The sequence below is a fragment of the Tympanuchus pallidicinctus genome, unplaced genomic scaffold (genome assembly GCF_026119805.1).
Source record: "Tympanuchus pallidicinctus isolate F22 unplaced genomic scaffold, pur_lepc_1.0 scaffold7, whole genome shotgun sequence".
In the NCBI taxonomy this organism is placed as follows: Eukaryota; Metazoa; Chordata; class Aves; order Galliformes; family Phasianidae; genus Tympanuchus; species Tympanuchus pallidicinctus.
Window position 1 is genome coordinate 8313205 of NW_026294791.1, and position 25307 is coordinate 8338511.

General features: G+C 49.1%; 4 protein-coding genes across 5 annotated transcripts; 2 read left to right on the forward strand and 2 right to left on the reverse strand.

The window, feature by feature from the left end:
- Positions 1 to 10: 10 nt before the first annotated feature.
- On the forward strand, positions 11 to 9656 carry LOC128072232 (vitamin D3 hydroxylase-associated protein-like). Its single transcript, XM_052665783.1, has 15 exons — positions 11 to 2073; positions 2902 to 3015; positions 3329 to 3472; positions 4269 to 4402; positions 4779 to 4985; positions 5382 to 5422; positions 5746 to 5870; positions 6011 to 6136; positions 6305 to 6402; positions 6546 to 6645; positions 7115 to 7158; positions 7584 to 7623; positions 8126 to 8234; positions 8426 to 8571; positions 8668 to 9656. Exons 1-15 carry the CDS (start codon positions 1879 to 1881, stop codon positions 8791 to 8793), a joined length of 1749 nt encoding a protein of 582 aa, XP_052521743.1. The 5' UTR covers positions 11 to 1878; the 3' UTR covers positions 8794 to 9656.
- Positions 9657 to 9959: 303 nt separating this feature from the next.
- NSUN4 (NOP2/Sun RNA methyltransferase 4) lies at positions 9960 to 13284 on the reverse strand. Its single transcript, XM_052665784.1, has 6 exons — positions 13146 to 13284; positions 12427 to 12833; positions 11584 to 11738; positions 11252 to 11406; positions 10650 to 10774; positions 9960 to 10467 (listed from the first exon to the last, which is right to left on the reverse strand). The coding sequence occupies exons 1-6, from the start codon at positions 13242 to 13244 to the stop codon at positions 10194 to 10196; spliced, it is 1215 nt and encodes a 404-aa protein (XP_052521744.1). The 5' UTR covers positions 13245 to 13284; the 3' UTR covers positions 9960 to 10193.
- A 949-nt stretch (positions 13285 to 14233) lies between these two features.
- On the reverse strand, positions 14234 to 15688 carry LOC128072235 (cytochrome b-c1 complex subunit 6, mitochondrial). The gene is made up of 4 exons (XM_052665788.1): positions 15558 to 15688; positions 15427 to 15453; positions 15129 to 15290; positions 14234 to 14496 (listed from the first exon to the last, which is right to left on the reverse strand). Exons 1-4 carry the CDS (start codon positions 15597 to 15599, stop codon positions 14464 to 14466), a joined length of 264 nt encoding a protein of 87 aa, XP_052521748.1. The 5' UTR covers positions 15600 to 15688; the 3' UTR covers positions 14234 to 14463.
- A 94-nt stretch (positions 15689 to 15782) lies between these two features.
- On the forward strand, positions 15783 to 25300 carry LRRC41 (leucine rich repeat containing 41). 2 transcript variants are annotated; one of them, XM_052665773.1, is made up of 10 exons: positions 15788 to 16100; positions 16183 to 16269; positions 16643 to 16713; positions 17458 to 18625; positions 19996 to 20241; positions 20676 to 20840; positions 21402 to 21500; positions 21996 to 22118; positions 23036 to 23111; positions 24352 to 25300. In XM_052665773.1, exons 1-10 carry the CDS (start codon positions 15917 to 15919, stop codon positions 24584 to 24586), a joined length of 2454 nt encoding a protein of 817 aa, XP_052521733.1. In that variant the 5' UTR covers positions 15788 to 15916; the 3' UTR covers positions 24587 to 25300. The 2 variants fall into 2 exon arrangements, with proteins under 2 accessions (XP_052521734.1, XP_052521733.1); XM_052665774.1 differs by lacking the exons at positions 21996 to 22118; positions 23036 to 23111 and having other exon boundaries at positions 15783 to 16100; positions 24352 to 24563.
- The last annotated feature ends 7 nt before the right edge of the window (positions 25301 to 25307 follow it).

Below are 25307 nucleotides of genomic sequence, written 5' to 3' on the forward strand. Positions count from 1 at the left end.
CCACAGGGCCAGAGGTCTCTTTCTCATCAGGTTTCCAAGCAACACTTGATCCCCTTTGCCTTTGGATCCACATACAGCTCAGCCTATCTGCCTCTATGTAGCTGCTCCTCTCCTTGTTAGGGACTCTCATATGGTTTTTGGAGTGCCTCAGCAGGTCTACTCAAATGGTGTAAACAAGTTTGGATTTTGAAACCATCCCATCCCTCTGTATGGATTCAACCCTCATTCCCCTCTGGTTGCTTTTTGCTGCCTATGTTCCCACTGCAGGTTATGGTGGAAGAGCTATTCCTCCAGTTTACAAGGGAGGTGAAAACGTTTGTCCATTGATAGGAAAAGGGCTTCCTCAGCAGCATCCGGCCATCTGGAAGTGCAGCTGTTCTCACTAATAAAACTGCCCTTTGAAACGCCGAGTTGGTTTGGACACAGCTGGCTTTGTCTCTGTTAAACATTTGCAGTGTCTAAAGGGCAGGATCAGAGCACGGGACCCAGAGCATGAGCGGATGTGAGAACCCAATGCCCTGATGCCTCTCAGCAAGAGGAATAAACTCCCACATCCTCTCAGCCCAGTGCAGGAGTTGTGTCACTGCCACGTGCAAAGAGCACACCTCTTTCTTAGGAAGCCTTTGCACAAGTCTCAAGAGGTTGGGAGAGGGCTTGGGTATTCACAGACTCATAGAGGATAGAATCCAATCATTAAGGTTGGAAAAGACCGCTAGGACCATCCAATCCAACCATCAACCCATCACCACCATGCCCACTAAGCAAAGGTGCCACTAAACAGGAGCACAGTAGATAACCAGCTTAGTTTGCTACAACTTGGTTAATTGCTGTCCATTCCACCCTGCTTTTTTGGAGGATGCCAAAGTTGATGTTTTCCATAGGGGCTGATGTTTGCAAAGTTCTTGCCTTCATCTCAGATCATGGAGATGCTCTTGTGGCCTTGTAGCAAGAGGTATTTGTGCTACTCTCAGCCACGGGCTGTCTCAATGTCTGTTGGGACTTGCTTCTGGGATGCAACCATGTGGAACTCACCACAATATTTGTGTGCTCGTTCATGACATGGACCCACTTGTTCTGGTGCACGCAGGCATTGTGGCAGTGCTGAGCCCTGTCTCATAAGATGAGAGCACCAGTGGAAGCTCAGGTTGGATATTAGGAAAAATTTCTTTTCTAAAAGTGTGGTGATGCTTTGGCACAGCTACCCAGGGATGTGGTGGAGTCTCCATCCCTGGAAGTGTTCAAGAACTGTGGGGATGTGGTACCAGGGGACGTGGGCAGAGGGCATGGTGGGGTTGGACTGGGTGATCTTATTGCTTTTTTTTCCAACCTCAGTGATTCTTTGATAGGGCTCTTGAAGCAGCCTTAGACACCTATGGGAGTAGGATGGGTTTAAAGAGCTTGGAGGATGAGTAAGTACCCCACAAACATGCATCCTCTCATCACACCATCCTCATCTCTGTGCAGGGAAATCTTGTGCTTTCGAACTGTTTTTTTTCCCCCCTCCTTTCATTGTCTTCCTAGGCTATGCAGGAAGCAGGAGCCAAGCTATTTCCTTGCTTCTTTTGTTCAGCAGATCCCACAGCTCTTCCTCCCCAGCAGAGAACTTCCTGCAGCGCAGACAGCCTGCATAAACCCGATACAGCCAGGGTTCACTAGCTCTGCATGCTTAACCTGTTGCACTTTTCGGTCAATCATTCTCCACTTCATGCCCCATTGAAGGCACCTCTGCAGAGGTCAGCTTTGGGTTTATAAGCTATTTGCTGAGCCACACCATTGGTTCTGGGAGGAGGAACTGATCTGGGGAGACAGGGAAGCCTCCCCCCTGTCTTGCTTCGCATTCTCAACCCATCCTCAAAGACCAGAGAATCGTACAAAGTGATGTGGCAGCTCCTGCCAGAGACAGAGCTGGCTCCTGCTGCTGCCCTTGCCCTTCTCTGTGGTTCCGCAGCAGCTGTAGTGGTCTGGAAATGGCTGGGCAAAAGGCACATCCAGAAGAAGATGGAAGAGGCTCGGAGGATGCGGGATGAAGCTGTGAAGAAAATGGCAAAAGCTGTCCAACAGTTCAGGGAGCAGGTAACCCATCCTCGTGAGGAGCTAAGACCCACTGGGGTGTCCGCTCATGTTCTTCAGCTCCTCCTCCTACCTCACTTCTCCATAGCTTTTATAACAAGGATCCCAGGGGAGATGTGCTGGCAGCCTTCAGCAAGGGCTGCCCTGGGAGGAAGGGAGCTCACATCTTCTGAAGCTGGATGAGCTGGAGGAGATGTGGTGAAAGCTTACAGCCAGAGAGATGCGAATTACACTTGGAAGAGGCTTGGGACAAAGGTGACAAAGACTCTGAAGATCTAGAGGATTTGAACCAATGAAGGTCATTACCAATGAAGGTGATCAGCACTTGGTCCAAACCCTGTAGATCCTTAGGGGCGTGAAAATATCTCTTGCCTATATGGTAGAAGCAAAAACTCTTCTTGAGTCTAAGGTAACACATCTGTCCACACGCCTATACCCTTGGCTATAAAACCTGGGTTCTTAGTAGCTCTTGGAGAGTCTTCAAAAGAAATTTTACCAGAGTTTCCAGCGAATAAGGCCTCTCAGGCTGCCCAGAAAATTTGACCCAACTTTACTGGTGAAACACAGGGCACTCAGTGTCATTTGTGAGCAACCAGGAGGTGACAAGTGTGTGAACGAGCCAGGCACACACTCAGCCAGCATGAATGCAGCCCTGAATTCTGCAGTACTCATTTCTAACCCCCTTCATTCCTGCCCTATTTTCTTCTCCACGTGTTCCAGCTCAATTAACTCAACATTTACAGCAGTAATATAATAATAATATCTGGAGATAAAGCATGGCAGCTACAAGTATGTATTTCTAAAACTTCCTTCTTCATCTTTCTGTCGCAGGTCCCCAGTGACAAGACAGATGCCATCCTGTCCCTGCCCTTGCTGGAACTCGCTGGAAGGTTGCAGGAAGGGTCTCTGTCCCCCAGGACTGTCCTTTATACTTATGTACAGAAGGTGAGTGCCTATTTGCATCCTAAGGGCAAATTGCTTATGTTATCCATGCTGTGATGTGTGGGATGGTGACTTGCTGATTATGGCATGTCTTTAATATAGCAGATACCAGAAGAAAGATGCAGAAGGACAGGGATATCTCTGTACCCATCATCAAATAACCCTTTCAGATGGTTTGAGCCCTTTCAGATGTTCTGGGGAGGGGGTTACCATTCAAATCAAGCTTCTCACTTTGTAGATCCAGATAGCTACTGGATGCAGCCATGTCATTTCATTGCTCTTAACTAACACCTCTTCCTCCATCTGTCTGGAAAAGGCCCTGGAAGTGACCCAGCAGACAAACTGCGTGCAGTATTTCATCCCAGAGTGTGAAGAGCAGCTCCAGGAAATACAACAGCAGAGGAAGAAAGGACCTCTCTATGGCATTCCTGTCAGCATCAAGGATCACATTGGCCACAAGGTGCTTCCCTTAGTGCCCATGAAACATCCCATCCTGAGCTGGGCTGGGTGGTGAAGTGAATGAATATAGGAACCTGGCTAGGCTTTGGGCTGTGACTCCATATCTCATTGCTTCTGCAACCCACGGAGTTAGGAGCTGCTGATGAGTCGTGATGATTTCTTAATGATCAGCTCCATGCTGATTTACCAACACAGTTAAGAGGACGCTGAGCCCAAAATAAGACCCAGACACCAAGGCTATCAGAAAAAGGACCATGCTGTCATTGCCAATGGCTTGTATTCCCTCCCTGAACATTGAACAGATGCTTCAACTGGACAGCAGGATTCTGGGTTTGATCCTGAGCAAGTGAACAAAGAATGCCTGCAATGTTGCATCTATGTCAGGGGAGAGAAATAGCATGAAAAAGAGCAAGGGTAGGTTCAGGAGAAGCCTTAACCCTGTGTTTGGCAGCATTGTGCTTATGATAGGAGGGGGAATCCTTGGCCCTTCATGCAAGGGAATGGATTAGTACACCCCAAAGCGAACACCAGATCTTACTCAGAGACAGGTGAGGCCCTGGGACAGCTGCCCAAACGAGCTGTGGGTCATCTCTGTAGGTGCTCAAGGCCAGGCTGGATGGGGCCCTGGGCAGCCTGATTTACTGGGCACAACCAGCCCATGGCAGGGGCTGGGAACTGGATAGGCTTTAAGGACCCTTCCAACCCAACAGTGTTATTGTTCTATGATTATGATATTCCTTCCAAAACAGCAGGGAAACTGAGCTGACACTGTCCACTGTCACCTCTCCTTTCTGCAGGGGCATCTTTCAACCTGTGGGCTTGTGAAGTTCCTCTGCACTCCAGAGCAGGAGGACAGTGTCCTTGTCAAGGTTCTGAAGAGACAAGGCGCCATCCCATTCGCTAAGACCAATGTGCCACAATCCCTCTTCAAGTAACATACATCATTAGATATGTCTCTTTTCCTGAACCTAAAACCCAGCCTGTAGCTCATGGGTTTTAGGGACAGACTTCTTCCTGTCTCCTGAGATGTTCCCAGACAAATCTGGCTTCCATTTGTTGCCAACAATCTCAGTTCAACTGAAAATGGCTTTTCAATAACATTAAGGGGGAAAAATCCCACCATGGTATAACAGAAATCAAGTGCACTTGTGCATGGGAGGTGGCTTAATGGGAACGAGCCACGTGTGAAAGATTTACAGGGTGGAAGGAGGGGTTGGCTATGCCATGTAAACCCACTGCAAGGAACAGACAACTAATTCAAGGGGCTTGGCTGCTCCTTACATCCTCCTTGCTGGTTTGTTCCACAGCTATGACTGCAGCAATCTCATTTTTGGCCAGACGCTGAACCCCCTCAATCACCAGAAGACCCCCGGGGGCTCCTCAGGAGGGGAAGGAGCTCTGATTGCAGGGGGAGGCTCCCTCCTGGGCATTGGCTCGGACGTCGGTGGTAGCATCCGTCTTCCATGTAGCTTCTGTGGGCTGTGTGGCCTCAAACCCACAGCCAAAAGGCTCAGGTAGGTGCTGGGGTCTGTTCTTCACACTCTGCTAGGAGACTCTTAGCTCACAGCCACCCTGTGCGCCTACCTGCCATGTTCAGGGAGAGTCAGTAAGCAGACGGATCTGCTGCCTGTTCATGTAGGGTGTCTTTGGTGAGAGAATGGGAATTCAAACCTGTCTGAGTTTCAGTCCTTAAATCTCTGGAAGCTCCAAAATTGAACAATTTTTGCTTAAACAAAGATTTGTTACAGTTTGGGATTTTCTGTTATCATTTTATCAAGATTTTCTGTTTTACTCAGTTCAAATTTATTCTATTTCAGGACCTGAACTGAAGACTAACAATGCGTTCAGACAGGTTGGGAATATTTTTCTTTTACTTGAAATAACCATATATTTTTTTTCTTTTCCTGCAGTCTGTCTGGAATTAATGGCCCAGTCGATGGGATTGTGTCAGGTGTGTGAATTTCAGATTGTTTCTCTCCAGGCGCTGTGAAGAGCAGGGAGAGTGGAATGTGGTAGAAGCTGAGGTTTGCTTCTATCTGCTTTGTAGGACACTGATGTGGGTTCTAGAAGCCCAGGTGCAAATTGCCATGTCTCCCTGGGGTCACCTCAGTGAAGTTATGTCATCTCTGAGATCTTCTGTCATCCTCGAGGGCTGAGACTGCCAAGATTTGTGTGGGGGCCAATCTAGAACATCCCCCTTCGTTGCCCAATGGTTCCTTGCATGATGGCACACCTCTCTGTTTACCACAGACATTTTCTCTCATCCCATGCCAGTTCCGTGTGCACTGGGGCCGATGGCAAGGGATGTGGACAGCCTGGCCCTCTGCATGAAGGCGTTGCTCTGTGAGGAGATGTTCCGTCTGGATCCCACCGTGCCCCCCATCCCCTTCGATGAGGAGGTGAGCCTTGTCCTCAAGGGTTCTGCATGCCTCAAGGACCCAGTTATCTTGACAGTACTGGTGTGGTTTGTGGTTTATCAGGCTGAGACACCACAACATGGGATGAAGGCAGCACCAGACTGGTGTCTCCTTTGCTCCAGGTGTACTCAAGCTCTGCTCCCCTGCGGATCGGATACTACGACACAGATGGTTACTTCCCATTGCCTCCTTGCATGCAGAGGGCAGTGCATGAAACCAGGGAGGCTCTTCAGGCAGCTGGGCATGAGGTGAGCACCACTATGGGAGCAGAGACGGCTGGGATGGCAAAGGGCTGCCCAGTGATGTGAGGAGACCAAGGAGGCTTCTACTCCAGAGGTCTACAACTATAGCCATAATCAGGCCATGGAAATTATTCACGTCCTCAGGCTGCCACATGATCTTATGTTTTCATGCAGCTGGTGCTCTTCTCTCCACTTCACATCCACCATGTCATGACTGAACTGTTTTTGAAGACATTTTTTGCTGATGGAGGCCGTGCTTGGTTGGATGTGTTGTAAGTAGAAGCATTCTCCATGCCCATGAACACAACTCACAGCAAAACCAGCTCTTTTCACACCCCAAACAGGAGATACTCAGCTTCCTGAGAAAGCGCCAACAGCTCCTCTGACATGATCCCCTCCTCTTGTCGTTTTTCAGTACAGGAAATATTGTAGATCCAAGCTTAAAACCCCAGGTGAATTTCTGCAGGATCCCAAGGCTTGGGAAGAAGATGCTGGCTCTGATTCTTAAACCTCTGGTGAGTTCCTGGCTTCATTCTCAAAGCTGAGTGGTGTCAGCGAGCCTTGAGGTTCTTGAAAGTGGGATGGTACTGGCATCTCCATACACCTCCAACTAGCAACACTGGGACTTCAGGCCAAGGATCCTGCTGGGGTTTACCCTGCTGGGGTTTATCCAGTGCAAAGGAAAATGAGAACAAGACCAGCTAAGAGCTGTGAAAGAATAGTGCAGAGCCCACAGCAAGAGGTTCTCCAAATGCTAGATCTATTGGTGCCAGGTTTCCTACATGCATTGGGATACTGTGGCAGGGGGAGTCGGATTTGAAGCTCTATCCTAGGTTGGAAGCAAAGCAAAACAAGAGCCATGTGGAGCCTTTTTAAGCAGTGTCACATCCCTCCTCAAGGGCTGAGGCAGGACAGCAGTGGATGTTGGCTGGGAGGTGCTGCACCCCACCTCATCTCCCTAACAGCAACTCTTCTCCTTTCCAGTTTCCCCGCATGGCCGACTATCTGAACGCCTTGGGTGGCATGAGGTAAGACAGCATCCTCTGCAGGAGTGTCTGTGGAAATGAACTTTACCTTCTCCTCTGTCTGCAGCGGGGTGGAAGGTGCTGGGTTCACAACAGGTTCTGACCCACTTTCTGCAGGACCTGTCCTGCCCTGGACGCTTCAGATTTCAAGAGCTTGTTTCCTCACTCCTCTGATGTTACACTGTCCCTAGTGTTACTAAAAGGATGAAGGGACTTGGGTAGGAAGAGAAATCTTCCAAACATTTATTGTTTAACTGTATGGACAAATGCCAAAGGAAACTTGGGTGAAATTGGGCAAGATACATTACTTTATGGAATTGCTAAAATCACTGAGGGTTATCAACCTGGAGAATTGTTTGAGCACTTTCTCTTCCTCACCAAAGTGCTTCAAAATGGCTATAAAAAGTTGCTGTGATTTCCACTCACAGGTCAGTGAAGGAAATGTGGGATCATCAGCATCAAATAGAGGTACGTTTTGAGGACTTTTCTCTCCAACATCATGTTACGAGTTGAGTCTTAAGGGCAAATTCCAGGCTTGTGGAGGCGTCAGTATTTAAGAAAGTGGGGTGCTGAGAAGAAGACAGAAAGAAAGGCACAAAAGAGAGCTGAGAATGGCATAGCTGGGACTTTCGGGTCAACCCACTTAAGACTTGACTGGCTGCACAGTGGTCAGTGCCCATGCTCAGTTGCCCCAGTGCAATAGGGCCAGCTAAGGAGCGACCTTTCAAATTCCTGTCCATATTTTGTCCACGTGCTGTGGAGACAGATGCTTATACACTGGATTTTAGTGTCTCTCTCCCTTTGGGGATATCAGCACTAAGAGACTGCAAGAGCTGGTTCCACTTCAGGACTGGGTCAGCAGTGACCTCTATCTGCTGTGGCAGCACTGTGACCCAGCAAGGGTTCCTCCGCCATGCATACTCCAAAGAAACTGAAATGGTCCCAGCATGTCCCCCCTTTCCTCCCACAGGTGTACCGCTCTGAGTTCATCACCCAATGGAAGGAACTGCAGCTGGATGTCATGCTGTGCCCTGTGCTGGGGCCAGCCTTCACCATAGGGTTCCCTGGGAAACTCCTCTGTAAGTGAGCTTTGGCCTCCCTGGGGGCTGAGAGGACTGGCCTTGTAACAGGACTGGGACTTGTGGATGATCAGCCCTAATTAATCTCATCTCCAAGCAGCAGCTGCTTCTCAGAGCCTTCAAAGAACACGGATATAATTGAAGGAACAGGAGCCTGTGGCCACATGTATTGTCTGTTTTTCTTCTTTCAGCTGCCATCTCCTCTACGATGCTGTACAACGTCCTCGACTTCCCCGCCGGGGTCGTACCTGTCAGCACAGTGACAGAGGCCGATGAGGAAGAGCTGAAGCTCTACAGAGGATGCTGTGATGACCTCTGGGACAGGATGCTGAAGCAGGTATGTGACACAGGAGGTGCTGGATGTTCAGAGTGACGGTGTCACTGAAAACAGCAGCTCCTAAACGTCCCCTCACCACCCGTGTCCCCATTGCAGGCTGTGGAAGGAGCCGTGGGGCTGCCCGTGGCCGTGCAATGTGTGGCATTGCCGTGGCAGGAGGAGCTGTGCCTCCGGTTCATGAAGGAGGTGGAGACCCTCAGCCGAGCAAAGAGAGCAATGTAGCCCCTCCAGTCCCAGCTCAGCAGGGTGGGAAGGGGGACAGCTGTGCGTCACTGCTCCCTTTTGCAATCTGAAGGGCACAGAATTACAGTAAGGAGGGACGGAAGACAGAAAAGCTATTTCCTGCCCCTCTTCTTGCTGACAATCACAGATCCTGTTAAAGGACACAGCCATTTCCTCAGTAGCAATTACAAAGGCTGTAAGTCTGCCTTCTTATCCTGTCCTGGCTGAGACACTGCAGGACTCAGCTCTAAATAGCCCAGCAGCTGAGGCAGAGACCAAAACATCAGCATAAAAACTGCAGCACTTCATCACAGTGATGAAGACTTCACAGCACCAAACTTCTTTGTAAAAGGGAATCATGCCTGCATCAGTCTTCCTTTGAAGAAAAATGATAATACCCAAAGACTCCACCTGGACACTGAAGCCTTCACAACACACCTGTCCCCTATTCCTCTGCTTCTCATTAACCTTTTCCCCTTTTTTGCACCAGTGGCTGAAAACAACCAGTCACTGTTGCTGCATTAATAACTATACAGCATTCCCCACCAGCACACTGTGCAGTCACACCAACACTTGTCAGAGAGGTGACGCAGAGAGCTGAGCTCAAATGATCAACAATCCATGAACTGCACCTTCCTGAAAGGATGGATACGGGTGGGTGGTCACTTTCATTTACATCTATGCAGCCTCTTGCAAGAAGCAGGGCAAGGATAAGGGAAAACTCAGTAGTGTTTTCTTGCTGGCAGAGGATGCAACTATGTGGCTAACAGCCCTGCATGGAATACATCCATGTCTATCTATTACTGCACCACTATTCTGCCCACAAAAATAAAAATATTATAATAAACCTGAGTAACACTCCACTGATGGATACAATCATACAGGTGCAGTTATTACCCAAAATCATGCACTTTCCCACTGGCCATTACACAGCACCCAGAACGTGTGGCAGTTCTCACACCCCTCTCAGCCTGTCTGTGGGAGATGGCAACACATCCCTCTCTACAGCACTGAGCTTTTTCCATCAGCAGACCTCGAGCATCACGAGTGGTATTTCCAACCCCAGCAGAGGAACATTCTTCAGATCCTCTTCTTTCAGGATCTTAGGCTGTTTCTTCTAAAAGCAGACAGGAGAGTAGAGACCTGGTAGAGTAGGAAGCCAGAGATCCATGCCCAGCTAGTATTTATTATCCTGAACATGTTCACATAAGATGAAAACAATTTAGCCCATCTGAGACATTTGAAAAGAAAAATAAATATCCTTTAAATATGCTCTCCCTGGACATTCAGGGTATTTCATGATAGCCAGCAATCGGGAAACAACATCAGTTCCAAACGTGATGGCCCAGAGACATACAGTGAGGAAAGCTGAGCTGCCCCAAGCCCAGATCTGCCATCCCTTATGCTCGGCGTAACTTGCAGAAATACATCGGCCCAAAGTTGGCTGTGAGGTGAGGAAGAACGAGCTCCCCCAGTCGGCAACCTGAGAAGAAACAAAATGTGTCCTGGAAGAGCATCCTGAAGTGGCTCAGGTCCTCAACGTGGACAGTGATGCTGAATTGGGTTTGTGCAATGTCTATCGCTCTCTCGACCACGTGTTCATTCTGCAGCTGAGAGAGGGAGCACGTGGAGTACACCACCTCTCCCTCTGGCTTGGCAGCAAGGATCCCAGCCCTGTGGACAAGATGGAAAAAACATACCATCAGGGGAGGAAGAGGAAAGTATGGGACAACAGCAATAAGGAAGCCAGCAAATAACCATATGAGGTGGGGAGAGCTCTTGACTAGGCACGTATAAGTAAGAAGAGGTTTCAGTGCTAATACATACAGCAACAAAACAGCTTCAAGCTCACTCACATCAGCAGCTGCAACTGCAGCATTGGCAACATCTGACGCTCCTTGGTTCTCATTTTGTGGAAGATGTTGTTCTCCTCCTCCATGACGGAGTGCCTGTCTGTTGTGCAGGGCACATCCACAAGGACCTGCAGCAGCACAGATCCTACATCAGCTCTGGGCCCTGGTCTGTCTCGGAAATCCCCCAGCACCACCAATACTTCCACCACACCAGACAGACAAACTCAGCCCTCTGTGCCTTGCCTAGCTTATGCCACTAGATAAAAGTACAACTCAGGATACCCATACTCACAGATCCTGGAGGAATGGTACAGCCAGAGGAAATACTACTCTGTATCTGGCTTAGTCTTAGCTCTTGTTCAGCATATCAGGCTATGCAAAGCTATACAATTACACTGCTGTCCTCCTCTGAAACAGGAAGAAACTAAACTAGATGTGAGGTGCTGTCCAGAGAGCTGTGGATGCCCCATCCCTGGAGGTGCCCCAGGTCAGATGGGGCTGGTGGGGGCAACCAGCCCACAGCAGGGACTAGAACTGGAAGGGCTTTAAGGTCCCTTTCAACCCAACCATTCTATGATTCCTTTTACTGGTTTCCAACCACTCACCTTATGAAAAGTTCCACCTTGCAGCTCTCCCCAGTCTCTTCCATCATGCGATGTAACGCTCACAGTCTCCCTGATTTCCTTGGGAATGTAGCTATTGAGAATGTGGTACAACCTCCTTGTTCGGGAAATGGAGACGTCATTGGCTGCCAGATGCCCTGAGGTGAGAGATGGGAAACAGCATGCTGAGAAATTCACTCTGGAAAAAAAAAAACAACAACACACTAACTCCTATAAGCAGAAAAGATGAACAGAGAGGCATCATCATGTACCCCACACTCTCTCCATCTCAGCTTTGTAACAGAATGGGGCTGAGGAACAACTCCTCCACTTACCACAAGCCCCAGTCTGCAGCAAAGCCAGCGTCTTGCCACCTGGAGCTGCACAGAGGTCCAGGACGAGGTCATTCAGCTGCACATTGAGGGCCAAAACAGGCAGGAGGGATGCTGCATCCATGAGATAGTAGCTGAGGATCCCAAGAGAGTCTGGCCTGGAAACCACCATTTTGCATATAGAAAGCAAGGGAAAAAAATATAATTGGAAACTAAGATGAGGATGGCCAAAAGGACCTGGTGCTAACAGCCTGACACTGGTGCAGCAGAAATGCTAAGTCACAACTTGAAGTAGTGATGGAGCACCTGGTGGGAAGGCAGGGCCAACCCAGGGGAGTAACCAGAAGATATAGAGTCAGGATCCAGCCCTTCCCAGACCTCATTTAAGGGTTGGCAGTGGAGGTGAGGCTATCTCTGGAGAACATCTAAGGGTAAGAAGTTTTTCTTCCTTTGTTTCTGTGTCCATGGCTGCTGCATTTGGGCTTGTTCTCATTTGCTGCAGCCTAGGACTGTACCACCCCACTACTATCGCTGAGCTTTCTATCACATTATAGATTACAGCATTACAACTACCAATGTTGGTTTGTAGCAGGAACAGTTACAGAAACACAGACTCATGGAATCATAACATGGCTAGGTTGGAAGGGACCTTATGGACGGATCAGCCAGCTCCAACCCCTGCCATAGGCTGGGTGGCCCCCCAACAGCTCTGACTGCTTAGGGCCCCATCCAACCCAGCACTGAGCACCTCCAGATACGGGACAGTCAATAAAGCATTACCAGAAGCCTGACTGTGCCTGCACTATGGTTAAAAGTGGAGTGAAGGAAGCAGGAGAACCATCTCACCACGCAGGACGGAAGCGTGAGATGTCGCCCCTGGGGAAGGTGTAGCACTTGATGTTGGAGCTGACAGAGGCATGAAGCAGCGGTGACGTCTCTGTTGGCACCATCGTCCCATCTCCACCAGACCCCTCCAGGGAAGTTTTCCTCCTCTCTACTTCCACACCCTCACTTTCCTGCCAACACCGCGCCCTTCTGGCAGCTTCAGAAACAAAATCGGTGGCGCTGAGCAGCTCCAGCTGCTGGGCAATCAGGTCGGCAGAGGCGAAGTTGTTGAGCAGGGCTCCGTACTTCTGCTCGCACAGCATTGCAGCTCGAACGGCCGGCCAGCGCTCCTGCAGCTGCAGGCTGTAAGTGGTGTCAAAGTGGTGCAGTGCCAGGCGTGTGGCCGGGATGCGCGGGGAGGTGGTGGCCTTTGGAGAGAGACATCCAAGGGGTGAAGGGGCTGGGAGCCCAAAACCCGGAGCATTTAGGAGGGGAAAGGCAGGAGGGCTCAGGGAGAGGTGTATGGGGTGCAAGCTGGGATAAAAGGGGTGAGGGGTGAAGGAGGGTGCAATGGGAGCAGCGATGGGTGGAACGGGGAGAGGGAAAAGGGTGCAGAAATAACAGAGCTGGGGGGGTAATGAGGATGAAATGGGGACAGAAAAAGGAGGTGCGATGGGAAAGGCACAGCGAAGACGGATCGGAGGGAAGAAAACAAGCGCGAAGCTCCCCCCCGTTCTCACCCACTTCTTCTTGTAGAGGTACCGCCGAGGCACCGGGCTCAGCCCCAGCACAGGACCTCTCCGCAGCAGCAACGCTGACCGCCCGCTCCGCGCCGCCATGGCCGCGCTCAGCAGCGCCTTCCGGGGCGGGACCGGAGCTCCCAGCCCTCCCTCGGGTTCGAGGCTGCCGGGGAATGTGGGAAGCAGAGCCGGCCTAATGCGGACCTTACAGCTGTGCGAATAGAGCTGTTTCGAGCTGTTAGGGATTGAGCTTGAGAACCACCAGCAAAAGGATGGCATTGCTGCTACTGCTGCTCTAATAGCAGCCGCATTTAAAAAGGTGCCATTTTGCTTGGACAAAGAGCCGAGGAAGTATTTGCTGCCCAAGGAAACAGCCCTGTAGTATTCCTGCTGTTAAACCTCCTGCTCTGAAGCAGAATGACAGAGCCTGAACTGATAGGTTGCACTTTATGATCCCTAAAGCCACTCCTGTCTCTGGATCTTCTGTGATTCGAGGATTCAATCTCACCACCACAGCCCCAGGGCAGCAGAAAGGGCTGGTGCTTACAGTGGTACTACAGCAGCAGCGCCCCAGAGCACCACTGACTCAGATGGCACCACCACTGTGCCCACCTGCAGCCCCAGGGACAGCTGCTCTGGGCCACAACACACAGGTGACAACAACAGTCTCCTCCAACCTCTGCTAGCAACAGGGGCAGCTGAAGGCTTTCCCCGAAGGCACATTAAACAGGAATGGCATCACCTCATAGCTCACAGGAGTGAAGCGTGTTATAGGAATCATAATTGCCTCCCTTCACTTCCTCTGGGTAGCAACATCTCTGGGAAGACCAATTTAGTCTCAACTCACTGAATGAACAGCATAAGTCATAAGTTCAGTGGTGTCTGCTGCTCCAAGAGGTGAGTTTTTACCAGTGGGATGGCATCAGCCTCTGCTCATCAAGGGTGCACAGAAAGGAAATTCCTACAAGGGAGAAAAAGTCTCTCCTGGATACAAGCAGGTGGGGTGAGCTCTGAGCTTCACTACTTTCATCATAATTCCATACCAGTACAAATGAGCATTATAAGGACTATGAAATAAGCTGAGAGCATTTCCACAGGAACTTTAAATGTTTAATATGGAAAACTACAGAACATTCACGAGGTTTTTGTGTAGCTGCACATCTTCGATGAGAACAGACACAGTGACATTCTGGTGCTCAGTCACTGCCAAGAAGCCACTTTGTACTTCACATTGGCAATAAACAGGCAGAAGCAGTACTGTGAACCGATGAGGCTCTTCTGATGGACTGTGGAAGCAGATGGACAATCACTCCAGCATTCACTTCAGCTTGCTGAAGAGTTTGTGGGCAACCTGAAAATGAGACAAAGTGCTCAGTAACTGATAGTTCTCCCAGTACAAAAGGGCTGGGAACTATCACAGCTTTACCACCAGGCTCTTGGCTCTGCAGGTCACTGATGCACATCTGCTCTCCTCATTTTTTTGCAACAAGTTAATTCCAGCAAACTAACTAGATTTCTTACAAAGCTTTCAAGCTTGAAAAGGTAAGTCATAGAATCGTTAAGGTTGGAAAAGACTCAGAGATCATCCAGTCTAACCTCAACCCACCCCACCATGTCCACTGCCCACATCCCTCAGTGCCACATCTGCACAGTCCTGGAACACCTCCAGGGACAACAATCCCACCAGCCCCTGAGCAGCTGTGCCAGCACATCACAGCTCTTTCTGAGAACAAATTTTTCCAGATACCCAACCTGCACCCCCACTGGCACAGCTTAAGGCCGTTACCTCTTATCCTATCGCAGTTATGTGGGAGAAGATGCTGACCCCAACCTCCTTTCAGGGAGAAAAGCGTTAAGCCCACAGTTCTTAAGAGCTCCTGCCACGACTCAACAGCAACCCATTTTTACACCTAGACTGAAAAGCCGAAGGCCTTTCAGCTCCCAGCACCGTTGAGCTGTGCCACACGGCAGCGCTGCACTTACGCAGTGGTCCCGAGCATGCAGAAAGTCGAAGAGCTCCTCCGTGCACTGCTCCTCTGTGTGGGACCGAGAGGACACCCTCGCATCGCACAGCTCCAGGCGCTCCCGGGCCTTCACGCACTTCTCCGCCTGCTCGCAGTGCTCCCTGATCGTGGTGAGGGGGTCCTGCGGGCACGCCATAAGAGCGGAGGGCGGCGGTTTACCTCTGATTTCCTCGTCTTCAAAGCCCGGATGGCAGCCAGGGCCCGCAGCCCGAGCTCGCCGCGTGTTCCCCGGCCCTCCACCCTGCTCCCCGACTCACCACCAGCTCCTCTTCCTCCTCTTCCTCCTGCGGACAAAGCAAAGCACAGCCGTTACCTCCCGGCCTGACACCGGGCCTCGTCCCGGCTCGCAGCGCGCTCCCCGCGCTCCGCCCCGCCCGGCTCCGCTCACCTCGGGCTCCCCAGCGTGAACAACGGTGTCTCGCAGCCCCATGGCGGTACGAGAGGACTAACCAGGGTCACCCGCCGGAAGTGCCACTCTCAGCTCCGGAAGCGGAAGTGATCCAAAAGCGCTCCCTGACTTTTTCCCGCCCTTAACGTTTCCTCTCCCAACATGGCCGCACCCCTGACCTCCTCAACATGGCTGCCGGTTTACGTTCCCCCTCGCCCCCTCCTTATCTCCAGAAATCACAACGCTGTAACCGGGCGTTTCGCCCTCACTGCAGCACTCTGTCTGCTAGCCCACGGTCGCTATGCCGGCCTGCCCAGCCCTAGCGTAAGAAAGGAGAAACCCTTTGCCACCTTCTCAAGATGGCTGCCCGATCTTCCTCCCCAACCCCCCACAATGGCGGTGGAAGTAGGGAGGCGTGGCTCGCCCCTCCCAAGATGGCGGTGCCGAGGGAGGCCATGTCGGCGGAGGGGCCGCGCAGCCTGCAGGAGCTGAGCGCGGCGGCCGTGAGCCGCAGCATGGCGGCCCTGGAGCCCGAAGTCTGGGGTAAGACGCGGGGCGGCGGAGGCGCGGGTTGCTGGGAGCGGGACCTGCCCGCACGCTACCGCCATCTCCTCGCTCTCCGCAGCGCTGCCCGGACACCTCCTGCGGGCTCTCCTGCCGCTGCTCTCCGTGTTCCGTCTGGAGCGAGCCGAGGCTGCCGCGCGGAGAGCAGGTAAAGGGGGGTGGGGGACGGGGGGTGGGCCTGGGGGGTTCTCTTAACCCTGGAGGGAGGTAACTCCAACCCTAGAGGGATCACTGCCCCCCAAACCCGGAGGGGAGGGATGCACCCCAAACTGAAGGGACCCCAACTTAATTGGAGACAGGCCCAACCCAGAGGGACGCTCCAGGCAAGAGCACTAGGCGTTAATTTGATTCACCTTCAGCCTTTACCTCATTGCACTCTGAGGGATAAATGTAGAAGATATTCCTCGTCCTACTGACCCTGCATCCCCCCTGCTTCCATTGCCTGCCCTTGTCGGTGGGAACGCTGAGCAGGACTTCCAGCTGGGGAAGAAGGGCTGAGAGCTCCTGGTTTGATTTTTCAGGGCTGTCCACGCAGCCCATCTGGCGCAAGCTGTGGGATGACGTGATGAAAACCAGGCCTCCCAACTCAGAGGTGAGGAAACTGCGTTGACACCCAGGTTCTGGTTTTACTTGAGCATGCCGTGTCTGCTGAGCGCTGCTGGCACTTATAGGTGTTTGTAGAGCTTGGGACCAAGGCGTGGCTTTTGTGTAAGAATAATTATGGGAAATAAGCATCTATTGTGAGAAATGCACTATACGCAGCCTTCCTATCACTTGCAGTAAGCGCTGAAAGAATAAATTCTGCCTTTACAGATGCAGTTTTTAGGGGAGCAGAAGGTAAAAACAATATTTCGTATTGTGGTTAAGCACACACGTGCAGAAACTGCTGATGTGTTAGAAAACACAGAAGAGAGGGAGTTTTGAAAGAAATCTTTTACGTGTGAAAGCTGAAGAAGCTCCATCGATTCAGTATCACAGAAGAATGGTCACCAAATTAGCCATGGCCTTTTGGGAAGAAAATTCCTGATGGTGTGTTCTTTACTTGGCAGAAATGTGATTTAGCTTTGGTTTCAAACTACTGAATATATATAAATTAGGCCAGAGCAGGATGAAAAGTTAACAGTGGGAGCAGCACCGTATTTAGAACAAATACTCAGAGGAAGGATGTTGAGAATTAGGAAGCTAACTGTTCTAGCTGTAGCTTCATTGGATACTGCGTTTACCTGTGTAAAAATTTGATTCAAAGAGAGTGAGAAAGATGGTGGCTGACTTTTTGTTAACGTGGCCCTGTTGAGTAGTTTTTATCCTGGTTGACTCTAAGGTGATTTAATTGCAGAATATACCCTGCTGGAGGAAGAAGTTCTTTGAAACATTCTTCTCAAATGTTCTTCATGGTGTCTTGGATGTTTCCTCCGACTGGCGTCTCAATGACCATCATTTCTCACCACTGCTCCACAGCTCACCTCATGTTAGCCAGCTTACTCTGTGCAACATGCTGCAGGGCGCAGTGGAGCTCGCTGCAGAGCACAACCAAAAAGTTCTTGAGAACCTGGCTGGCTCATTGCGGATCCTGAAGTTCCAGCACCTCCTCTCTTCTGACCAGTCCATCAGGCGTTCACTGGTTTTACTCCTTCACCGACTGATTCACCATGGCTCTGTTAGCCACGTGTCCATGTGTGCCTGGCCTGTGCCTGACACAGTTCTTCTTGTTCTCATTTTGAGCATGAGTGCTGGGTTTTGGCGGTCAGGAAATGCTCTTACATTTAACAGCAGCCCATGTGGCCTTTGCAGAGAGGAGGGCAATGCTCAAAGCCAGAAGTCAACACAAGATCAACGTGAGAAGGGCTGCTGCAGTGAGAGGGAGTGGAGTGATGGTGAGCACCAGAAGGAATCCCCTGGGGCTCTGGAGAAGGCTGATATGCAAGCAGAGGTGAATGGATCGGTGGCTGGCGCTGGCTGGAACACTGCCCTCTCTGGACAGAATTGTTGTTCTTTGGAGAACCAAGCCTGTGAGGAGGCAAGCATCAAGGTGTCCTGTGAGCACAGGAGCGGACAAGGAGGCTCTTCTTGCTTCTCAGAACAGCTGTCCCATCGCTCTGTTCTTCGAAAGGCACGCAGACGGATCAAATCTGCGGTAGGGAAGAAACGCCGCTGCCTCAGACGAAGCAGGGGACTTTGTGCTGGCCTGGATGACCTGTATGATTTTGTTTTTACTGTTGCTAGAGAGGACAGCTCAGCGTCAGTTGACCAAAACACAATAGCAGAGGGACAAAACGCTGATAACTGGACTAGTTCCTCCACAGGATCTCTGTGCTGTGGCCACGCTGGCTGTAAAAGAAGAGGAGGGTCCACTGGGGTCTTTTCTTTAAAAGCTGCTCGCCGCTTCCGAAGTGTGTCCACGCTGGAACTGTTGTCCATTCCTTTGACTGGTGACACGTGTCGGACTCTGAGTAACCTGCTAAGTTCCTGGGTGTCTCTAGAAAACCTGGTTCTGTCTTACAATGGTTAGTGGTGTGAACAGGATGTTTCCTTTCAGCTGTGATTTGGTCTGATTTATTTTTTTACTGAAACAAGTGTTGTAAGAGTATTGATTCCTGATGTTGAGAATGGCATTAGCAGAGATGTTCAGTTAGAGTGAGGACTTGCTCGAGTGCTACAAGACAGTCAGGAATATGAGAGGAATTTTTATGTCTGAAATGGTGCTGAGATGAAAACAAGCAGCTGCAAAAGCACAGCACATCAGGGGTGGAGAAAGGAGATGCAATGGAAGCCCAGTAGGATCACAAGAACAGATGGGGTGGCCCAGAGACAGAATGGGTGACAAATCAAACTCTGGTCAGATACTGGCTCCTCCTTTGTGGGGAGCTGCGGCCTGAGCTTGCAGGTTTTTCCAGGAATGTTCAAAGGAATCTGCTGAGCATTTGTCTGTGTGGATGCACAGACCCATTTGGGTTAGAGACAGGATGAATGACTGATAATGGACAGTGGTGATATGCAGAGAATGCAGCATAGGAAGCTCTGTGGGTGTTGAACTGAGGAAAATAGGCCTGTGATAATTTTGTATTGCTGTTGGTCTGGACACAGATCTGTCACTTGCTGGTTTTGTATCTTTAAGTGCTGATCTTTGCAAAAGACAAAGCAAAACACTTAGAAGTCAAACTGCATAATTCTATATCCTCAAAGATATGATGGTCCGTGCTTGCAATATGGATTTCTTCCTTTATTTGTGATTCAATGAAAGGCTCCTGGATTAATTTTTACTAGCAGCAGGAAATAGAATTACAGGATTGCTTGGGTTGAAAAGGACTGTAATGATCATCTAGATTCAACCCCCCTGAATATACTCAATTTTGGTCTTGCCATCCTTGCATCCTGTACTGTAGCCATGTGGGACATATACAGAGTGACAAAGTCCAGGTAAAACAGAATTCTTTTTATTCTGACCAGTCTGATTTCTGAGTAACCCTGGAATAGAGCATTATACAGTTGTAACGAATTTCTTTGGCAGTGCCAGGTCCCAGGAGAAGTGGGCATTTGCGTGCTGCTCTGTATTTCAGCAAATATTTGTACAAAGACAAATGCTAGCAATGAGAGAGAATGGGCCTCATCTATCTGAAAACAGCCTGCAGCCTTGTGCTGAAAGACTGTCCAGAGAAGGAGAAGGAAAGAACCAGATCTCCATCTCCTGTGTATAGTTGGTCCTGTAACTTAAGCATATATGGATAGAGTACCTAGGAGGAACCTGTGAATTTAGCCTTTGACTCCACTGCTTGGCACTGGGCTGAAAGTTCCACTGTCGGTATAGCTCCAGCTGCAGGTGCACCAGTGTCTGTACAGACACACCTAACTCCTTTCTCTACAAATGCTGTTCCAGGCCTGGGTGCTAACATCTTCTGCATCCTCTCTGGGCTCCGGGCCCTCTCCCAGCACTCAGACTGCCGCCTCCGTGTGCTGCGTGTGAGCGACGTCTTTTCCCACATGCCCTGCATGGAGCTTGTTCGCTGCATCCTGAGTGTCTTTCCCCGGCTCCACACGCTCTCAGTCAGCTTTGACCTCAAAAACCAACTGGAGGGAAACAGGCCAGATGGGAATCCAAGCTGCAGTAATGCAGAAATCCCAGGTAGGAAACTGATTCTGAGCAATGAGTGGGATGTGGCACGTAAATGAGAGCTGAACTCTGTATTGTCACAGTGGCATGTAATTAAGTGATTACAGCCTCCCCTTTCTGATTGAGATGGTGATGTGCTGTCATTCCCAGTCTATGATGTGCTCTTGTGGAGCCTGAGTCTTTGACAAAGCATCTTACTGCTGCATGCCAACCTGATACAGCACAGCTTTGTACAAGGCTGGGCCTAAACTGCTAGCCATGACTGTCCATGCAGCCCACAGGCAATGTACCCACCAGGTCTTTAAATCGTTTAGGAGCTTCTGCTCTTCCAACCTAAAAGATAGAAGGGCACACGGATTTTTGGTTGCTCCAGGACCTAGCTATGCTGAAGACAGGTACTCCAGACCAATCTTTCTTTTTTTTTTTTCCTTTTTTTCTTGTCTTAGAGTGCTGCCTGGAGCAGCTGGAGATCCGATTCCCCAGGGAGCCTCTGCACACCGCATTCCTGCTGCCAGTGCTTAAGGCATCAAAGTCCCTTCAGCAGTTGTCCCTTGACAGCGCCACACTGCCTTCATCTCTGGAGCTTGGGCTCCTTTTGCAGGCACTCAAAGGTACTCTGCTAACGTGTAGCTAGTATCACTGTGATACATGGAATAACTTCTTTGCTGCAGTCTCCCATCTCTGCAGCATCACTGCTTGTTGGTCAGTTAGCTTGCACTCTGCCAGGGCCTGCTCTGGTTAGCCCTCGCTGGCAATTCTGCTGTGCCCAGCTTTAGTTTGGCAGCGTTTCCACTGCACAAGCTGCTGGGCCAGCAGTCCTTAGTTGTTCAGGTTCCTGAGCCTCCTGCATCTGAACTCTAAGCTCTTTCACATCCATATATTTTTAGTTTGGAACCAGCTTGGGTGAGTCTGTTCTTTCAGTGCAGAAATTCTTGGAATTACCTGAGGAAAGAAAATGGGTGCCAGCCATCCCAGTTTCTCTATTGAACATGTGGATGACCCTGCACAACAGGATGGTTTCTTTTTAACTATCCACAATCCAGCAGTTTATGCACTGTACAGTACAGTTTCTGGGTGTTAGCTGTTAGTTACATCAGTTGTTTTTTTGTTTTGTTTTGGTTTTTATCCTAAGACCAGACAGTACTTTACGTGAGAACTTGTTTTGCTTTTAGAGTGTAATCCAAACTTGAAGAAGCTGAGCTTTCATGATGTGAACCTGGCTGACCACCAGAAAGAAGTTCTGCTTTTGCTTCAGGATCCCACGCTACAAGGTACAGCAAATTCCCAGGCACTGGTGCTGGAAAGGTGCTGCAGCTGGCTGTGCTTGACTGGCTGGTTGACGCTTAGGAGGTGGTATTTGGATGTGCAATGTTAAGCAAAAAATCAGGTGTCCCAGGGATAAACCTGTAGGTGCTGGAAGAGTGCGTGGAAGTCTGGCTCCCTGTGCTAGCAGGGCAGAGAAGATGAGATGCAAAGTTGGCACATGTTTTAGGGGAGAGTCCATCAACTTGGCTATAAAACAAAGATTTTTAACCTGCAGAGCAGATCAGCTTTTAACTGGGTCAGCTGGCAAAGTCACCTCCCTGGTGTGAGGATTGCCATCTTTATACGGATGGAATGACAGTGCTCTCATACGTGGTCTGCTGCCAGGGAAGCTTTGTTCTTGCAAATAGATTAAAGTCTGGAGCTGTCTGCAGGATGTAATTGTGGAATAATTAAGTGCAAAGGCAGTACTAACATGTACTGACAATCCATTTCTTCCACAGAAATAACGTTCTCTTTCTGCCGGCTGTTTGAAAGCTGCACTACTGAGTTTTTGTCAGAAATTATCAATACAGTAAAGAGAAATTCATCTTTGAAGAGCCTCAAACTGCCTGGGAATCGCCTTGGTGCGTACCGTAGATGTCAGCCTTGACTTCAGACCAGCTTTGCAGGGGGTGCCTTCAGGGTTGTAGTTGGGAGCATTGCCTGCCCGTGATCTTAGTGCTGCACTTTAACATATGGCATGAACAGCAGCAACTTTGTCACTTAGCTCACCAAGCAAGGAGGGGTGAGGTAACTTTTTTACAGGAAGGATTTCAGCTGCGTTCAACAATGTAGGAAGCAGCCAGGTGCCACAGTTGCTTACCTCTGTGGCAAAAGCAGGTATCAGCATGACTCCAGATGCAACTGAACAGTGAGTGATCTGCTTCGGGTGCTTTAACAGGAACAGACCCAGCAGCAGATGCATCACCAGATGCACTGCTTCTCATCCAGAGGCATTTTTAAGCATTTTGCTTAAGTTGGGGTATTTTGTGCTTCAGAAGCTTTAAAAATTCTTGGTGGCCACTGAAAGGACAGGACCTAGTAAAGGAAGAGCTTGTGTCAAAGCTGTGGAACTGAATTTACAGAAGTAACTGACTTTTTGGATTATAGGCCAGGAAGAAATGTCTGAGAAAAGCAGTTCAAGTGTTTTCTGATCTTTTAATGAAACAAAAGGGATCACCTGAAATGCATTTTTATTACCAAGGTGGGTGTTTAAACCTTGGCTTCTGTCCATTTTTAAAACAAAGCTGCATTTTGACTCTTAAAACAAATGAAATCTGGACTTTTTTTAGTGAAATAATCTGTCCTGTCAGCAAATATTTCCACCACCTCAGTGTGAAGAGGGCTAAATCTCATTAAGGACGGACTGAAGATGAGTCCTTTATGCTGGGCATGCATGCTTTTAGCTTTCCTTCTCCATTGATATCTCAGCCCCTTGACCGTTCAAATATTTAAGATAGATGCAAGCTGGGAACTAACAGCTGCATTTCTCCCCTCTTAGGGAATCACAGGCTGGTTGCCCTGGCAGACATTTTCTCTGAAGATTCCTCCTCTTCCCTTTGCCAACTGGATGTCAGGTATTCTATTGCTCTAAACACACTGAATATGTTTCAGGATGTCCAGAGCTCAGCTGGGCTCAGAACAGCAAGATAAGTCTGAGCACAGATTTTTTTCTTTACTTAAGAGAACCCGTGCACAAGAAAAGCTTAGAGAATGCTGCAGTGAGTGCTTAAAAACCTCAGGGAACTCCACTAAGGCCAAGCTGTGCTCCCTGAGGTGTTGCACTGTCACATCTATAAATGAATCAAAGTTCCATCTTAAAGCAGCTTTCATTTTCTGCTCCCCTGGGAGGCTAATGCACACCCTCGTTGCTCTTAAGGTTAGAACTAATGTATCTACCTCCACTTATTCATAGCCATCAGCATGAACAGCTCTGTTCCCACTGCTCCAGCACAGGGGGAGCACTGTCATTCCCTGTCAGATCCTGTAAATGCTTCTGTATTCCTTTCATCTTCTTTGGTTTTCAACCTGAACTTCTGCTGGGTTTTGTTGTTGTTTGTGGATTTTTTTGAGCCTGAATGGCCATAAACACAAACAGTAACCTTCACAAAGCAGGTGGAGGGTGGCATTTCTGCAATACTGACTGTTTTCCTTGATTTTAATCCCATTTACATCCTAAAGGTTCAGCTTATTGGGAGTACGCAGGCATGAGAATCTAACCATAGCCATCCTTTCAGCAATCTGGTATCCTGAAATTGTCATCTCCACTTGGCTATTACGTGCTCTTCACAAGAGAAAATCTTGTAAACTTTCTATTTATGTATCTATGCAAGGGAAATGATCTTTTAATCTGGAAACATGGGGATCTGACATCTCCTCTCCACGCTTTCTAAGTGAGAAATGATCCCTTACTGCTGAGGGCTGCACTGGGAGCTGTGGACTGGGCCAAGCCCCTCGGGTCCAGTCAGCTGCTATGAGACTGAAGGGCACTGACAGGAGCTTGAGTCCAACAGGATTTTAAGGTCATAGTGAGGACTACTCCAGTCATTTATTAGGAACTAGAAGAGTAAGTTTCATGCTTTTCTCCCATAGTTAAAAAGTTTTTAAAAACTTCCAGCCCTTTATATTGTTGTGTTTCAGGAGGGTTTTTTTTCTTCCCAGTTTAAATTAATGGCCCATTCACACTTTGTATGGCTGAGGGAAGTTTGCATTAAAACATCCTCACATAGACAGCTATTAGATGGAGCAGTAACTGCTCAAATTAGAGCCTAGACTCTTAAGTGACTTTTTTTTTTTGTCCTTCTTTTTTCTGGGCAGCTCAAATTGCATCAAGCCTGATGGGCTCCTGGAATTCACAAAGAAGCTGGAAGGCTACATCCAGCAGAGAGGGGGGAAGATTCAATTCACCCAGTTAAGGCTCTTTCAAAACTGGCTGGATCAGGATGCTGAAACAGCTCAAGAAGCACTGCGGCGTCTCAGAGCAGTGTGCAGTGTGGTCAATGACTCGTGGGACTCTTCTCAGGCCTTCGCTGACTACATCAGTGTCATGTAAAGGACACAGGGCAAGAGAAAGCTGATCAGCTTGAACTAAAACACTTCAGTCCATGGCCACTAAAACTTAGCACAGATGGGGGTCTTCTTCTCCCGGTTCAAGCAGGGAACAGTTCTTGTCACTTTTCTGTTCCTCTGGAGAGGTACACGGTGAAGTGATGTAGGTGACTATGTGGGTATTTCCAGTTCAACTCTTATCTTCTCCATTTAACTGGGACAGACATATTAAATAAGCTTCTATGATATCCTGCAGACCTGTGGACCAGGGTTTTTGTACAGATTTCATGTTGATTTACCCAACATCATATCCATAAATATCTCCACCTTTAGGGACTGTCTGAACGTGGACCCTGACCAGCACACCTAGGTGGTGCAGCTTATGGGTGCTGGGGTTGAAGAGGATGACATACAGAGTTCCCTTTCAACCTCAGCTATTCTGTTAGTCTGTGATCCTTCAAATAAGAACTTCTCCCACCACTTAAAATGAATAGGGAAAAAAAAACAACAAAGATCCCCACTTCAACCTTTTGTTTACCTTATAGAAAAAGCTGCATACAACGTACTCTGCTGTTTCTTAGCAATCTTTTATCAAGGTATCTGGGAAAATCACTGGTCATGTCCCATCCACTGTCTGCATCTTTTTTTCAGAGGCTTTGAATAATTGTGGGGTTTTTTTTGTAACATTTTTATAATAAAAACAGAATTAAGACTCAAACATACTG